Genomic DNA, 18,100 nt, shown 5'->3' with positions numbered 1-18,100 from the left:
AGTCAAAAGTAAATAGTTGTCTTGCATGAAACAACGATAAGGGTCCACTGCAAGGTAATCGAAATGTTCTCCATGCCTGCTGATAAAGTCGAATAAAGTCTGTTACGATGGATGGAAGAGTATGGAAGAAGATAATGCCTTCCTACAAACAAATTTAAAACAACAATTTAATATTTGTCGGGAAATGATGGTTTATTGATAACAACAAGAATTATTACAACCTAATGACACATTATCCGTAACCACTACATAACAGCACCAACAAGGCAAAAGAGGTGGACTAAAAGATAAAGTTAACTAAAAACCTAATTTATAAAGGTGGAACCAAATCCATGGCTTTGTTGACGACAAGGATGGTTAAGTGGAAGCAGATCATTTACAAGACTGTTGAGTTCATCAATTTGTTGGCTGAGATGAAGCTGAATGTCCCCCTGGTTGGCAGAGAGCGTAGTTTGATTCTCAATTAGGAGAGTGTGATTTTCTAAGATTTTCTCTTGTTTAATGTTGTACATTGCTTGACGTTCTTGGAATTCCAGAAGACTTTTGATGATGATTTCCTGGCGTGTGTGCAGTTCCCACATGCCTTGGTGAAGAAAATAAATGCCTTTCATAGGATTAAAAATGTTATGCATGACATTTTCATCAAAGAAATGTTCAGAGTATGAACTTTGGTCTTCTTGTTCATCTGTCAGAGTATCTGGAGTCCAAAAACCAGCGGCGCACTCTGTGTGAATTACAGTAAGGCCAGTTATTTGAAAAGGTATTTCTAGATAAACAACCGGATAACCCCAAAGCAATATAATTTTCGTGACTAAAGTAGGCAGAGGTGCTAACCATTTTTAAGGCCTGGTGATCGAGTTCCAGAGATATTGGATTATGCAAAAGTCATCCCTTTGATTATGCATAATCCAAAGTAGGTGGAGTTGAGGTTTTGTCACTTCAAATATTTGTGATGTATCTGCCACATTGTGTCATAACCAGTGGAGCACGGTTCGTTGATTATGTTTCAAAGAGCGTTGAAGAACAACGTGATTTCTGTTTCCGATTTCGCCACGAGATACAGTGACCTTTAGTATTTGTTTGACGGTATCAAATGATGACTCTTGAATATTAAACTCCGGATAATTCATTGGAATTTGAAGTACGTCGGAGATGATTTCCCTAGTCAATTCAAATCATTGTCTATGGGCATGGAAATAGAATTTACCATGGTCATGTCCGCTAAATTGGTAGAACATCAAAACCAATTCTCTGGAATAAGTAGCTTCCGAATGATATAGAAGAGGATCATATCCTTGACGTAGGTCTTCACAATTCAAATCTTTAGCACCAAACAGCACAACATCAACCATTCCCTCCATTTCAAAATCAATCTCACTTTCCCCTTCACCATCGTTCACTGCTGTTATAAGTGTGTCCCCCCCATATATACTCCTAACTACGGTTTGGAGTCAACCAACAATTAACATCATCTCCATGCAATACTTGAATTGGATCACCATCATCATCATCAACTACCACAATTTCTGCCGAACCACCTTCTTCAACTACTCCGTCATTTACTATTTGAACTTCATCATCATTTTCAATTTGAAATTCATCCTCAAACTCCTCATTACTCCGGGGACTGACAATTACGTATTCTTCAGGAATGTCAGCTGTATCTCCATACTGGTTTTGGGAATCAAAGTCATCATAGTCTAATTAATCATCATCTGCAACGCCAGGCGGATCATCACCCGCATTCAATTCCTCTATAATAAGTCAACTATTAGTGCATTGACTATCAGCAACAATACTATATTACCCCTTGAAAGACAAAAACCGCACACCTTCAATATTGGTTAATGGCGGTATGATTGCTTCTTTTCTCCCTGAAGAACCAAGTTCAATTGAGCTTCCCTTGTGGAATAAATCTAAAACGATAATGATGAAATAGTTAGTAACTGGATAAGCAATATCAGTAACTTATTCTTTTACACTCGTACATAATGCTGGCCAACCCTCACCTCCCATGATCTTTTGGAAATTTGAAAAGCTGTGTGGGACCCTTTCATCGACCTCATGAATCTCTACATCTTTCAGTTGACGAGTCTCAGTTAACGGTTGTTCAAGCAGACTGTCTAGTAAACAAAACATTCATAACTGTCAGTAACAAAAGCATGTATTGGAAGTAATTAAATAACTATAACGTAAATCAAGTTTCTCATTTACCTATTGGTTCGTCTATAAGGTCAAATGAACGTTTCTGTTGAGCTAGCACATTTTCTTTCAAAATAGATTGTTTTCCAGGAGAAGCAGTTCCTCCAATTTCTATATTAAACAACTTAGTACATACTTGATTCTTCATAGTAGGTTGTCCACCTCTTGATTGAGGAGAAGCAGTTCTTGGCACATCTTGTTTATTCTTTATACTAGCTTGTACACCACTTGATCGAGGAGAAGCAGTTCTTGGCACTTCTTCTTTAAACAGCTCATTACGAACTTGTTTATTCTTCATACCACTTGATCCAGGAGAAGTCCTTCTTGCCACTTCTTATTTAAACAATTCAGTACAGACTTTTTTTATTCATCACACTAGGCACACCACTTGATCTTCTACTTTCTCATGCTCCCAGACCATTTGGTGTGATAACGGTTGCTTCATTGAGAACCCAAACTCTCATTGCTTTGTTTGGAGTCTTCTTCTGCTTCTTAATCATGTTCACGTAATCGGTTTCTTCATTGATTCTACAAAGGGACTTGTTCATCAAACACATGAATCTCTTGCGCGAGGACACACTTTCCACAAGACACATGAATCTTTCGAAGGAACCATCCACATCAAACACTCTCAGTTTCACCTCGCCATCTATATACTTCATTACACTATATATGCTTGTCGGCTTTCATCTCCCCATCATAACAAATAAGCATATCAAATGAGGAACCTGCAAAAATGCAAAGTCAGTACTATAAAAATATGTGCTTTTAATAAGATACCAATAAAGTTCTCACATTTATTATTTATTCTTCTACATTTATGACTGCACTTATATAAATACCGTATAACAATAAAATCAACATGAAAACGGTAAACATAAGCATGGAACCCTTTACCCAACCTTAAAACAACATACCTTATAAAATCAATACACTACCACATAAAAACAACCCAACTTAACCGTAGTAGTAGCTACAAATAAAACAAATCTCAAAACAAATCAATAAACAATAAGAACTATACCATTATCAAGCCTTGTGTTGTTCTCCTCCATGACAAACCTTAAAAAAATTGAAAAGGAGGAGAAGCTAGATAATCAAGAGAAAGAAGAAAAAAAAAACAAAAAGATTTGGAGCTTTGTGTAAACTTTTTTAGGCTGGCACAAAAAATGAGGTATGACCTGTCTTCCATGTTTGTGCAGACACAATGAAATTCTTGCTGATAGTAGATATGTAAATTGCTACTTTTGTATTCAATCGATAGCTAATTATACAAGGGTAAATGACTACCATGTTTTGTTTTTGTGTTGGTCAAAATCCAATGGTCGCTAATCGCTTGTACATAAGTCTACGATGATCTAACGGGTCAGAGAAATGCTCATGTTAGCATCAAAAATACAAAGAGGAGAGAGTCTTGTAGTAGGAAAGAGAGTGTTGCATGAGGAGAGAAAATAAGAGGAGAGAGTCTTGCATTAGGAAAGAGAGTGTTGCATGAGGAGAGAAATATTATATGCAAGGGTAAAATGGTAAAGATGCCATTGAAAAAGTCAAAATTAAAGAGCGTGTCTTTGAAACACAATGCACATTATGTGGGTCCTGTTCGGGAAATTACCCAATTTAAAAACAGTCTTAAGGACATTGTTTACTGTTGTGAGATTTTGTTTTGTTATTTTCTAAATATTGTAAAACAAGTGGATACATACTGTAATATAGTTTTTTTACAAGTAGGTGACCTTATATAATATATACTAAGCAAGTTATAGTTAACCAAGACATATTTCAATGAATTAGCTTCCAACAACCAATATTTTTATTCCTGAGCATGGTTGTCAAGATGCTCTAGCCTAATTTTCAGATTATATATTGTGATTAAACTGAACTACTTTTTGTATACTAATCAAAGCGCATAATTTAAATCATTCAATGTATTAAACTTAAGCCAATTGAAATTACTTTAATCATACAAATTACAGATATTTTTCCTATGTGCATGCGGCACATGAAACATTTATTATTTGACGATTGTATTGGTGTATTCACGAAGGAGCGAGCATCAATATATTATCAAAGACTAAGCGCATGACTTGGTGGATCATTTTATTAGGGACTCATAGTATTATTGGGCCTGATCCAATAAGTCTACCATAAAAGGCGGTTGTATGTTTCAACTTTGCTTTCTCTTGTCTCTCATAAGGTGTGTTAAATCAGTCATTTTTCTTTATATCTATTGTGAGGGAGTGATATTCTCCTTCAGGAATATCAGGCACGTGCTCAGCATGGTGGAAATACCACACCAATCTCTGATATACTTCGCTGATCTGTGTCACTAGATCGTATCGACAAGCTATGAGATCGCTCCAGAATAGTTCGTATCATTGCACAGATCGTTCTATATCGTGACTCAGCTTACCTTCTAGAAGTAATCATGAATGAAGCTACACGTATGCAAATCACTGCCGCCAGCTACTGACCACTGCCGCAAGCTACTAAGCTAGGCTACTAATCCCCATCATTACAGCAGGCCTATAAACACAGTTCACACACGCCTCCAAAATCTTGACCCTACATTTGTGTTGTTCTTTACACGTGTTGGGTGGGGATTCACTTTTATCACCTATAAATACTCCCCATATGAACTACGCCAGACCTGATTCTTCTCTCCCCCTCAGAATCAAGAGAAGATACGTAGGCAGTTTGCTCCTCGACGAACTTGATCTTAACCATATTCTAATCCGCTCTCCTTCTCTCCCTTTGTATGTAAAGGAAATACCAAAACACCCCTTTACATTGGCGTCGTCTGTGGTCTCGATTTCTTGAGAAACCACCTAACAAATTCTAAAACCAAAAACCAAAATTCTCAAGCCCACGAAGCATGGCAAGCCTCGAAGCTCAAATCCAGAGTTTAGCTGGTCAACTAGGAACGATGAATGAACAAATCACCCTACTCAGGCAGGAGAACATCTTACTTCGCACGCAAGTCGACACTCAGACTCCACCTCCTCCCCTAGCAGACGACAACATCAATGAAGTTAATCAACAGATTAACGAATTGTCACAACGGATCGACCAAAGCGTTGTCAAGAAAGACGCCACCCAGATCGTCCAGAAAATGCTGAAGACATATCGTACGTCTCCGTTTACTGCTGAAGTACTGAGCAGAGCTTCTCCTCCAGATTTCATACAACCACGTTTTCTGATGTATGATGGCAGCGCATGTCCTGGGCAGCACGTAGCCCGCTACATTTAAAGCCTGGCACTCTACAGCACACCTGAGTTTGACCATCTTCATTGTCATCTGTTTCTCGCTAGTCTCAAAGATGGCGCACTCGATTGGTTCTTTTTACTTGAGTCAAACTCAATAAAGACCTTCAAGCAACTCAATGATTTGTTCGCTAGTCAGTACGCCCACAATAGATGCAAGAAAGCTGATCTCGATTCGTTGTTCTAACTCTCACTGGGCAAAGACGAAACCATTCGTGAGTTTCTAGGTCGATTCAAAGCAGAACTACTATGCATGGAAGCTGGCCTGAAAGAATCATTTGCCACTTTGGCATGCTCCAACGCCTGTCGCATGCGCAACACGGCACTTGCCAGATCGTTGATGAAAGAACGCCCCGAGATGTTATCCGAGCTATATGCTCGCGTGGACAAGTACATTAAGCTACAAGATGGACTGAGGTGCCAGGGCCTACCAGAAGAAGAAGAAGTCGCAGCAACTTTCGATGACCCCTCAGCTTCAAAAAAGCGACCCCGACAACAACCACAACAGCAAGAACGGAAGTCAGGAAACTAAATGAACAATGATCGGGAGTTTGCAGTTCTCACATGATCTCCCAGTTACATACTGGAAAAGATCAAGCGAGCTGCATACTACCGACCTGATGTACGACAACCAGTAGATCGACCTGACAAGCCTTACTGCGCCTTTCACCGAGCAAAATGTCATGAGACTGATGCATGATGGGGGCTAAAGCATTACCTTCAAGACCTCATCGAAGCTGGACACATCAAGCAGTACACTAACATAGCTGATGACGATCTGCGCCATAAACTGATGGCTCGTAGGCTGCGCAGCCAAACTTCACCCCGCCTTGATTGACAAAATGATCAAACTCGATCTCGCAGTAGAGGACGTCCCAGAGACCGTTCCCGCCATGAGCAACGCCTACACTCATCAGATCGCGACAATGAAAGAACTATTCATACGATCACTTTCCCCGATGACTCGGTTAGTTCATCTAGAGAGAAAAGAAGGTGCGTGGGTGCCCTTCAAGAAGTTTACCATTTCTCCTCACAAGCAGCACCTACCCCGCGAAGTTCAGGTCATAGCACCAGAGACATCACTTTCACAGCAGCCGACCTCAGCAAAGTTTGTCTCTCGCACAATGACGCGCTTGTAGTCCATGTCAAAATCAGCGACTGAACAGTCAAGCGTGTTCTGATCGACCTTGGTAGCTCATGTGACATTTTGTTCTACCACACAGTACAGGAGATGAACTTCCCTAAGTCAGTCTTCATAGATCCGATTGGTCCTTTGTACGGGTTCAATGGCTCTAGAGGCAACCTAATTGGGGATATTATACTCCCCATTTTAGTGGGATCACGAGAGGACAAAGTTAGCTTCAATACGCATTTTAGTGTCTTAGATATCAAGTCGTCATACAACGCCATCCTAGGACGACGTTGGATTCATCAAATGCAGGCCGTACCGTCAACACTGCATCAAGTCCTTCGCTATCCAGGCCCTAGGAGCATGATGGAACTTCGAAACAACCAACTCGAGGCCTATCATTGTAATCAAATCCTCTCAGCGAATAAAACAGCCGAGTCCCCTGTCAGCATAAGAAACGAGCCCACCAGCTACACAATGGCCAAAGACTTGGTCGCTGAGGTCAGAGGCAACACACCAACTCAGAACGATGGGGGCTCCACCAAGAAGGTCTATCCATCTGTCCAGACACCGAAGCTCGCTCAAGCAGTTATTGATTCAATCGTCAGGACCCCAGAGGTCGCCCCCGCAGTCAGCGTTCCACCTGTTCAGACCCCAGAGGTCGCCCCACCAGACCCTATACAACCAATACAGCTTCAGACAAGTACTCCAACCTCTGTTGTTATGACCATAGAAGTCATCTCTGACCCTGTTGTCGTAACCACATCAGACGCTCCGGTTCCTATAGCAACTCCCATTACTCATTAGACCGACAAAGCAACTATAGAGAGTAGTCCCCCACAGGACGTTCACCCACCACATGCCACAGTACAAGCCGAAGAAAGGCAGAAAGTGAACTTAGGAACAGACGATGATCCTAAGTTCGTCTATGTAGGGGCTAACCTCGATCCCACACTCAAAGCCCAGCTTGTAAACTTTTTATTCATGAATAAAGATGTTTTCGCTTGGTCGTATATTGATGTGCCGGGTATAGATCCTAGCGTTGCATGCCATAGATTGAATGTCAACCCTAATGCTCGACCAGTTCGACAGCGACCTAGGAGACTATCATTACGATTTCAAAAAGTACTCAATGACGAGGTCAACAAACTCAAGCAAGTCGGTTTCATCCAAAAGGTCGACTACCTAGATTGGATCGCTAACATAGTGGCAGTTCCAAAGAAAAATAGCACAGTTCATCTTTGTATTGACTTCACCAATGTCAACTAAGAAACACCCAAAGACAGCTTCCCTTTACCTAGAATCGACCGACTTGTGGACCAGACCTGTGGCCACGAGCTCCTATCCTTCATGGATGCATATAGTGGGTACAACCAAATACCACTTGCTGTAGAAGATCAAGAGAAAACGTCCTTCATTATGGAACAGGGCATTTATTGCTACAACATCCTCCCGTTCGGCCTTAAAAACGCCGGAGCGACGTATCAACGACTAGTAACTGACATTTTTCGGGACATGTTAGGGGATACCATAGTGGTAGTTCCAAAGAAAAACAGCACAGTTCACCTTTGTGTTGACTTCACCAATGTCAACCAAGAAACACCCAAAGACAGTTTCCCTTTACCTAGAATCGACCGACTTGTGGACCAGACCTATGGCCACGAGCTCCTCTCCTTCATGGATGCATATAGTGGGTACAACCAAATACCACTTGCTGAAGAAGATCAAGAGAAAACGTCCTTTATTACGAAACATGGCATTTATTGCTACAACGTCCTCCGGTTCAACCTAAAAAACGCCGGAGCGACGTATCAACGACTGGTAACTGACATGTTCCGGGACATGTTAGGGGATACCATGGAAGTCTATATTGATGACATGGTCGTCAAGAGCAAGAAAGCAGGTGACCATTTCACTCACCTTGAGCAAGCGTTCTCCAGGTTACGTCGCACTCGAATGAAGCTGAATCCAGAAAAATGCCTTTTTGGAGCGTCCTCAGGGAGATTTCTGGGCTACCAGGTATCACAGCGCGAAATCGAAGCTAACCCAGACCAAATTCGGGCGTTCTTGGATATGCCTGACCCGTAGACAAAGAAGCAGATACAGAAGTTGTCAGGCATGGTTGCTACATTCAACCGATTCATATCCAGAGCATCAGACAAGTACCGACCGTTCCTACAACTTCTTAGGAAAGGCGAGCAATTCTCATGGAACAATCAATGTCACCAAGCTTTCTCCACCCTCAAAGAGTATATCACAACACCTCCTGTCCTAGCTAAACCCACTGATGGAGAAATATTGGGGCTTTATCTTGCAATATCCGACTTTGCTATCAGTTCGGTTCTCTTCAAAGAGGATAACAACTCCGAGAAACCAATCTACTTCACAAGGAAGATGCTAACTCCAGCCGAAAAAAACTACTCTTACATCGAAATAGCAGTACCCGCATTATTATACTCTGCACGGAAGTTTAGGCCTTATTTCCAAGCGCACCCAATCAAAGTACTCACCGACCTCCCATTGAAGAAAATCTTTATAAAGAGAATAGACAACTCGCATGGCAGTATGGGCTGAAGAACTCGGGGAACACCATATCGAGTTCGTCCCACGCACCTCGCAGAAAGGACAGGTCGTTGCCGACTTCCCTATCGGCGACCTACATTGGGAACCTGAAGTCGACATCTTACCCTCAAAGCAAAATGACAAGACCGTCTGGTCTCTCTTTGTGGATGGCTCTAGCAACCCCAGAGGGAGTGGAATCGAGTTGTCTTAGTATCGCCAGATGGAGCAATGGTGGAGAAATCAGTTCGCATTAACTTTGTGACCTCCAACAATGAGGCGGAGTATGAGGCATTAATCATGGGGCTCAGAATGGCGCTACAGCTCGGTGTACAAGATTTGCAGGTCTTTAGTGACTCGCAACTGGTCGTTCGCCAGATTGCTAAAGAGTACACTATCCATGAAGGTAACCTTTCTAAATACCTTCAAGTTGTTAATCAATTACTACCTTCTTTCAAGAGAGCCACCATATACCACTTTTTGCATGATGAGAACCGTCACGTAGACATTTTAGCTTACCTGGCTACTCAAACACTGAACTGCTCCCCTAGACAACTATTGATTGAGGTAGTTGACCGACCTGCTTACCAAGTGGAGTACGTCTTAGAAATCAGTGACTTGTGCCCACTCTCCAGCACGGTACACTCCCAGAAGAGTGTGCCAAAGCCAGACAAGTCCCATATCTGGCTCGCCGTTATTGCCGTTGGCGGACCTCTTTTGAGGGGCATAAGCCCAGAACAAGGTCAGTTAATTTTTGCAGAAATTCATGAATGAGAGTGTGACAACCATGCTGGAGGACGCTCTTTAGCCCACAAAGTGATCTCCCAAGGATACTTTTGGCCTCGCATGCAGATCGATGCCAAAACATATGCCCTCAAGTGCATCAAATGCCAAACCTTTGGCCACAACATCATCCAACTGACTCGCGAGTTAATTAGCATTGTGACCCCTTGGCCATTTCACATGTGAGGCATGGACATCATGGGACCATTCATCCCACAGAAAAGCACCGATTTCCACTTCGTCTTGGCTTTAACCGATTATTTCACTAAGTGGGTCGAAGCAATTCCGTTAGCACATGTCAAGGAGTCACATGTCAGAAACTTCATCTGGACTCATATTATCACCAGATTTGGTTTGCCACACACCCTGGTGATGGACAATGGTTCCCAGTTCAAGGGCAAAATAGTCAAAGAGTTTCTAGCCAAGTGAAAGATCGTTCATGCATTCTCCACTTCTCAGTACGTTCAAAGCAATGGCCAAGAAGAGGCCAGCAACAAAGCAATCTTAGAAAAATTGAAGAAAAAGTTTGAAAAGAACAAGAGCCAATGACCAAACCAGTTAGAGAACATTCTGTGGGCTCATCTCACCACAGCTCGCTCCAGCACTGGCGAATTACCATTCTCCCTATGCAATGGCACAGAAGCTGTCATTCCCACCGAGCTGACAATCACTATGACTAGATCAGAACTCGTCGAATTGGGATGAAATGACTCCATCCTAGCTCATGAGGTCGATTTGCTGGAAGAGCGCCGCGACCTGGCAGCCATCAGAGTGGTGTCGTATCAACAGATTTTAAATAAGTCTTACAACAAACGAGTATATCCTCGATCTTTTCAACCTGGTGATCTAGTTCTGAAAAAGACTCAGGATGACTCCAAACAAGCACCAACATGGGAACGACCATATATAGTAGACCAAGTTGTTGGTAATGGGGCGTACTGGATCAAGACGCAAGAAGGGAGATCACAACCACGCCCCTGGAACACTTATTTGTTAAAAAGATTTTATCAATAAAGATGCAATCTTGTACATATCATGTTTTTTATTTCCTGTCAATACAGTTAGTTTAGTTATGTTTGTATTGTCAATCAATCCGTTCAAACGCGTTAACGACAAAACCACGCTTGCACCAAATGCACCACCAGTACATGCGCACTTCCAGCACTCACATAAGATCCAACGCTCTCAGTGAGCCATACGCCTTCAGAGGCTAAATACGCTCTCCGCGAGTAGCACGCTCTCATGAGCTTACAGGCTCATAGCCTCTCCAAGTCTCACTAAGTTGAGGACCTATACTTCTAGGATCAACTCAGTGAGAACGCTCTCGGTGAGCAGTACGCCTTCAGAGGCTAAATACACTCTCAATGAGTAGTACGCCTTCAGAGGCTAAGTACGCTCTCCGTGAGTAGCACGCTCTCATGAGCTTACAGGCTCATAGCCTCTCCAAGTCTCACTAAGTTGAGGACCTATACTTCTAGGATCAACTTAGTGAGAATGCTCTCGATGAGCAGTACGCCTTCAGAGGCTAAGAACGCTCTCGGTGAGCAGTACGCCTTCAGAGGCTAAAAATGCTCTCGGTGAGCAGTACGCCTTCAGAGGCTAAATATGCTCTCAGTGAGCAGTACGCCTTCAGAGGCTAAATACGCTCTCAGTGAGCAGTACGCCCTCAGAGGCTGAATACATACGCTTTCAGTGAGCAGTATGCCTTCGTAGGCTAAATACGCTCTTAGTGAACAATACGCCCTCATAGTCTAAATACGCTCTCCGCGAGCAGACGCTCTCTTGAGCTAACATGCTTCATAGCCTATCCAATTCTCACTAGTAGAGGACCTATACTTCTAAGATCAACTCAGTGAGATCGCTCTCTCACGCAAAACTTAACGAGTAAAATGTTTTCTTAAGCTATATCTCAGGCTTCGTAGCCACTAGGTACTACAACCATCATAAACAAAACACTAGCTACAATCAATCAAGCATAAGCAAAAGAATGCATTCCATACATATTCATCAATAGAACTGCCGACCCTAGGCCAGAAAACCAGTTCGCGATCTCATCAATCTGCTGGGTTTACCCAGGAAATCTAGATCGGTAGTTCTTACAAGTGCGATAAAACATCGAGCTGGCACTCTCATGGAAACCAACTCGTTAAAGATTATACACCAAAAAGCGAACTGCTCAGGCAAGCCTGAGAAACCAACTCTATTGTTTAACTCTCTTCTAGAGAGGAGAAACCATAACACATCCAAAAATTCATTTCAACACTTACTGAGAGAAGCCTAAAAAATCATCGTCCTGCATCAGCAACAACATGCTTATCCCTTGGAACGGCACTGGTAGAAGGGATATGATTCGCATCACGTGCAAGGACAAGTGCGGCAGTTCCTTCAGCTTCCTGGTCCTACTTCTCCAATAGCTCCACGTACAATTCCGCCAACACTGAATGATCTTCACAAGTTCGATCATACTCCTTTTGCGCTTTGAGAGCCACCATTTGACATTGCTTGGCGTACTCCATCACGGACGACAACTGTTTTTGCAGATCACTCATTACCTTAACCAGAACAGTTTTCTCCTTCAACGTGTCCTGATGTTTGTTCCTCAGCGACGTCAGCTTCTTCTTATTGACTTCCTAAGCAGCACGCATCCTTACTAGCTCAGTCACGCCACCATCGCCGTTACCAGAACGCTGAACAGTTCGCTTTAACCTATCGTACCCCACCAAAAACTGCACAGAGAACGTTACTGTTAATAGTCCTCATTCATGTCGCAACAAAAAGATCCAACTAGAAAACTCACCAAACAACAGGCTGCGTCGGAGGTCTTCAGGGTTGTTTCCATACTTTCATTCTCCAGCTCGTCTTTATCACCGTCTAACACTATCCCCTCCAAAAGACAGCTCGCTATAGAGGTTGAATGAAAACTACAATCAGAACGCTTCACCATGCGCTTCTTCCCTGTCTTCCCGAGTTAGAAGAAGTCGCACCCCACATCACCAAGACACGAGGACGAGCTGCCAGACGCAGCATGGCGATCTTGCCCCAGATCGTCGCCCCCTCCACGACTCAGAAACCTAAACACGACCCCCCCAGGTCGCCCGCATCCCTCCATCTTCGCACGCTTGCCTTTCCTAGCATCAGAATCATCAGCTTTACGCTTACCATGGTTCCCAAGAGGATGTGGTCGGAATTCCATCTCCTCCATCACTAGGGGAGAAGTTTCCCTCGCCCCCTTACTACCACCAGCAGTCTTTTCACGACGTCTAGCCATTTTAAAGTCTACAAACACAGCCAATAATTAGTGAGCCGCTACACGAACAAAGTTTACTAAGACAAACAAAGAACCAAGCAACGAAAACACGTACCTGAGATGATCAGTAGAGGAAAGAAGACCAACACTATCTAAGATAGCAGAGCAACTTAAAGAAAGAGACGAGCAAATACCCTTCAGATTCTCAAAACAGTTCTATTTATGCCCAAGTAACGTCTCTTCCCAAGGCAAGTCATAATGGCATCGAGACGCCAAACGGCAGGCCACCTGGCAGCCATCATTTCATATCTCCTGACCGCTCATATTCCTACACGTGCCATGCATGTATTGTATCCCTGATAACTCCAGATTATAGAACGCTCCATGCATCCTCAAAATATGTGCAACCTACAACGCTTAAACCGAACAACAAGCAAGACATGCCAACAAATTCACAGGTCATTTAGACTATATCACTCTCACAACAAGTCGCAACAACAATCACATGCTTACAAAATGCAATCAGACATATCATACGCAATGCTAATTGAGCAAAGTAAAGCAACATGCTATCCATACAAGCAAATAAGCGAACTGACGACCACAGTTAAGCCGCAGTTCGCAGAATAACCAAGCTGCTTAGTCTACCCAGGAAATCCAGCTCAGTTAACCGCCAGTTATCACTACTTGAACTCCCCAATACATTCAAGGAAGCCAAGTAGTTCATCGTTGTCACAAACATAAAGAAAGACGAACTGCCCAGGTTACCCTAGGAAACCAGCTCTATTGTTTCAAGACCAAAGGCCCCATACAAACACAAATTCAAATGACCATATCTAAACAACGTGGTCAAAACTTTCAGTGAAAATAACATCTAAAACTTGAGAAGAGCTCGGGTCACCGTGGTCGCTTCTGCTGCATTCGTCCGCCATGTCATGTCAAATTAAACCGAGCCCCGCTTTCAACCACCGCACCGATGAAGCGAAGGAAAGCACGACTTCGAACAAGATTACTAGCATCTTCGAGTGGTTCCCCCCTACGATCACCCAGAGCCCCACGTTCGTGTTCCTCTTGCAGATCATAATATTTTTTGTCCAGCTCCTCTATCTCAGCGCGAATAGCAAGGTAGGCATCCTTCGCCTGCAGGGTGGTCATTTTGCACCTTTCAGCATAAGCATTCGCGGTAGCTACCTTATTATTCAAGTCGTTCACTTCATGCCTTAGCCCGACCGACTCATTAACAGCTGACGTCTTCTCCAGCGTCAGCGACGTCAGTTCTATCCTCAAAGCATCCAACTCTTTCTTCTCAGACTGCTCCACTTCTTGAAGGGTCGAGAGCTCGTCCCTCAGCGACTCGACCTCAGTATTTTCTAGCTCAGTGAACTGGGAAGCTGTCTTCAATTTATGGTACCCCGCAATCAGCTGCGACAACTCGCACAGTATACCATATTAGCATCAAGTAATAACACGAAGCACAATAAAACAGACAAGTCATAATATAGGAGCTACTCACCAGACACAACGCCTTATCCATCACCTTCAGATTCGACTCCAGCTCCTTGGCATCCAAGTCCTTCCTATCACCATCCAGCATCATTCCCTCCAGCAAACAAGTAGCTATAGGTGCGGATTTGTAGCTACAATCCGTCCTCTTCACATAGCATTTTTTTGCCAGACACGTCATCCATATATATCAGATTGCGCTCCAGCTCCTCTTTCCCACCACTAGAGTGACCTTCACCAGTCTCTTTAACAACAACTTTCCCCTTCATCTTTCCGGAAGTATCTCCAGCGACCTCCATGGTCTCCTCACCTAGCTCGCTGAAGTCGGGCATCGGCGTCGCCCTCGAACTACAAACCGCCCTCCCCTCGGTTCGCCCTTCACCACCAGCTTCAGCACCACCCCCAAGCGCGGTTTCAACTACCCTTACGACCTTGGCAGGTCGCGATTCCGGATTGCTACCCTTCCTCTTTGGCAAGCGACTTCGCTCAGGGATTTCAAAGAGGACGTCATTCAAGTCGAACGGAGCGTCCTCTTGCCCCCTACCAATCCCAGACCCAGAGGTACCAGCACCTCCAGAGGGTCGCTTCGGCCCAGCACGACCTCGGTTCTTATCTTCCCTCGTCACCAAGTCACTTTTACGCTTATCCATCACGGGCTTCCTCGTTCCTTAAAGAAATGCGCAACCTTCGGAAGCTTTGCTTGTTTCTCAGCTCACGTCAACCTAGCGAACTTCTCAATCACCTCCCGATTCGTCTCCTTCTCAAGAGCGACGTCTGCACAGATAACAAAATAGTAATGTCAGTACACAATCAACCAACGCAAGATCAAAATTCTCAGATATTTTATTTTCACACACTGAACCCCCTAGCACAGTAGTTTCCAACAAGCAACAACGGTCTTTTATCCCAGGACTCGTTACTCACACCATCTATAACGCTCGACAGCTTAGCTCGAGTTTGCAAGCTAAAGTTAAGCGCCCGAGATCGCTTTACTGAGAAATGCTCAATAATATCAGCGACCTCTATCCAGTATTCACCGCTGGCGTTCAACAGGTCAAACACCTTGAACAACCGCCATGTGTTACCCACAAACTGAACAGGCGCTTTGCCACAACGGTTCAAGAACTCACAAACCAAACCGAGAACGGTATCGTCCCGCGCCACTCTCACCGCTGCCCCTCACAGATTATAACCCCATAGTTCGATTGGGTTGTACCTATCACTAAAGACCCGAGCGTCCTGGTCAGGCTCATGGATTTCTAAACCGCTTATGATTATCCCATACGTTTCCCTCAAATAGGGGAACGCCCTCAAAGGGTGTCTGTCTACAGCTCTAGGAGGCAGCCCACTAGAAGACGACCTCTCACAGCGACCTGAAGTGTTAGTTTCAGCAACCACAGACGCAGATCGGGCACTTGTCACCTCATTAACCTCATCATCTTCGTCGCCACCCTCACTCACCCCACCAACCGACTCTTCCTTCTCTTCCTCCGCATCATCCCAACTAAGGGAAACCTCGCGAACCTCATTAGATCGCGTATCGTCTGAGTCAGACATCTCCTGTCTCTCACAACTCTAACCGCAAGCAACTAAGCGAGTGACCTAACAACTTACTAACAAAGCACAAGAACGAAGCACACAGCAGAAGATCAACAATGACAGAAAACTAACCTGAAAACTCTTAGTGTAATGAGGTTTTTCTGCAAAGAGAAGCAACAAAATGGCGGTTCAGTGCACCAGCGTAGTTTTTGTATAATCGCCCCTCCAGTTCCCAAAGCGTTATGATTGCACTCTAGCCCTAGCCTAGGAGTGTAAAAAAAAACCGTTGACCCATCATCCGGTAAGGTACCCGGTCTTCACCCGCCACCCAAACCCGCACCGACCCGAAAATAGACTCGCCCCGCCCCGCCACCATTTTTATGTGGTCGGGCTATGGGTGTAGGTTCTATGTTCAAACCCGACCCGTCAAGCCGCCCAACCCGCACTGTGTCAAAAGCCGTTGACCCAACCCCGTTAACCCGCACAATTTCAAGACTTTAACTCTAATATTTTTGTATTTTGTTTATAATTTCTTTTAACTTTTGTAGAAATTTGAGAGATATGAATACAAACTTATGAGTTCAATATCAATTTCACATATTCAAGTTTGAACATTGGGAAAATATCAAAAATTCAAATTCAACTTTTGAATTTTGGAGAAGATAAATCATTCATCCTTGTATTCATTTTGAATTCTTTTAGTTTATATTTTATTGTTTTGTACCATAGATCCTCGCTCCCATCTTCATTTTATCATGCTATGGAAAATAATCAATTTACAAATGGTAAATCACGATAAATAAGTTTCAAATTTACAAATATGGTTTTGGATTCAAATTCAAGTTTTTTTTTTTTTTTTTTTTGTTTATTTTGTATTGATTGATTCCATTTTTTCTCTATGCTGTGAATTGGAAATATATTACTTGCAGAATTAGAAAGTTTATTTTTTAGTGAAATTGGGTTAAAATGATAATTTCCACCCGACCCAGATGACCCGCCCAAAACCCGCTCCGTAAGCTGACCCAACAGGCCGGGTAATGGTACTAAGACATGACACTTCAACCTGCCCCGCCCCGCCCCATCGGGGACCACTGGATTTGTATCCCCTGACCCCGCCCCGCCCCACCCCATCACTATTTGACCCGCGGTTGACCCGCCCCGCCCCTACCCTAGCTGCACACGACTTCCAACAAGCCGTCTTGTCTTTTCAAATCCCGAAAAATGGGGCGACACATTTTCTCTGCAACTGCTCAGATCCGCTCACGTGTTGTACACGTGCCAAATGTTTTCGCCCGTTAGGTCACCAGATAGCACGGATCGATCTCCATAGTTCGTTGGGTATTTCCACTTCCACCAGCTTCTCTCTTTAGCCATGCTCCACACGCGCTAATGTCTTATCTCAGTAGATTGCTTCAACGACAGGCACGACCTACTGAGAGGGGGCTGTGTGAGGGAGTGATATTCTCTTTCAAGAATATCAAGCACGTGCTCAGCATGGTGGAAATGCCACACCGATCTCTGATATACTTCGCCGATCTGTGTCACTAGATCACATCGACAAGCTACGAGATCGCTCCAGAACAGTTCGTATCATTTCACAGATCGTTCTATATCGTGACTCAGCTTACCTTCTAGAAGCAATCATAAATGAAGCTACACGTACGCAAATCACTGCCGCCAGCTACTGACCACTGCCACAAGCTACTAAGCCAGGCTACTAATCTCCATAATTACAGCAGACCTATAAACACAGTTCTCACACGCCTCCACAATCTTGACCCTACATTTGTGTTGTTCTTTACACGTGTTGGGTGGGGATTCACTCTCATCGCCTATAAATACTCCCCATATAAACTACGCCAGACCTGATTCTTCTC

General features: G+C 43.7%; 1 protein-coding gene across 4 annotated transcripts; it reads right to left on the bottom strand.

The window, feature by feature from the left end:
• Positions 1-297: 297 nt before the first annotated feature.
• On the bottom strand, positions 298-3,801 carry LOC147491986 (uncharacterized). Of its 4 annotated transcripts, none has more exons than XR_015200112.1 (6): positions 3,227-3,801; positions 2,215-2,930; positions 2,010-2,123; positions 1,833-1,916; positions 835-1,754; positions 298-724 (listed from the first exon to the last, which is right to left on the bottom strand). XR_015200112.1 is itself a non-coding variant. In XM_086569174.1 (6 exons), exons 3-6 carry the CDS (start codon positions 2,498-2,500, stop codon positions 1,705-1,707), a joined length of 534 nt encoding a protein of 177 aa, XP_086425300.1. In that variant the 5' UTR covers positions 2,501-2,930; positions 3,227-3,264; positions 3,493-3,801; the 3' UTR covers positions 298-1,704. The 4 variants fall into 4 exon arrangements, 3 of the variants coding, with proteins under 3 accessions (XP_086425300.1, XP_086425298.1, XP_086425299.1); XM_086569174.1 differs by having other exon boundaries at positions 298-1,754; positions 3,227-3,264; positions 3,493-3,801; XM_086569172.1 differs by having other exon boundaries at positions 298-1,754.
• Positions 3,802-18,100: the final 14,299 nt, after the last annotated feature.

Source organism: Coptis chinensis, chromosome 6 (assembly GCF_015680905.1).
Source record: "Coptis chinensis isolate HL-2020 chromosome 6, ASM1568090v1, whole genome shotgun sequence".
NCBI lineage: Eukaryota > Viridiplantae > Streptophyta > Magnoliopsida > Ranunculales > Ranunculaceae > Coptis > Coptis chinensis.
The sequence above is the reverse complement of the archived record's forward strand: the minus strand, read 5'-3'. Positions and strand labels throughout refer to the sequence as shown.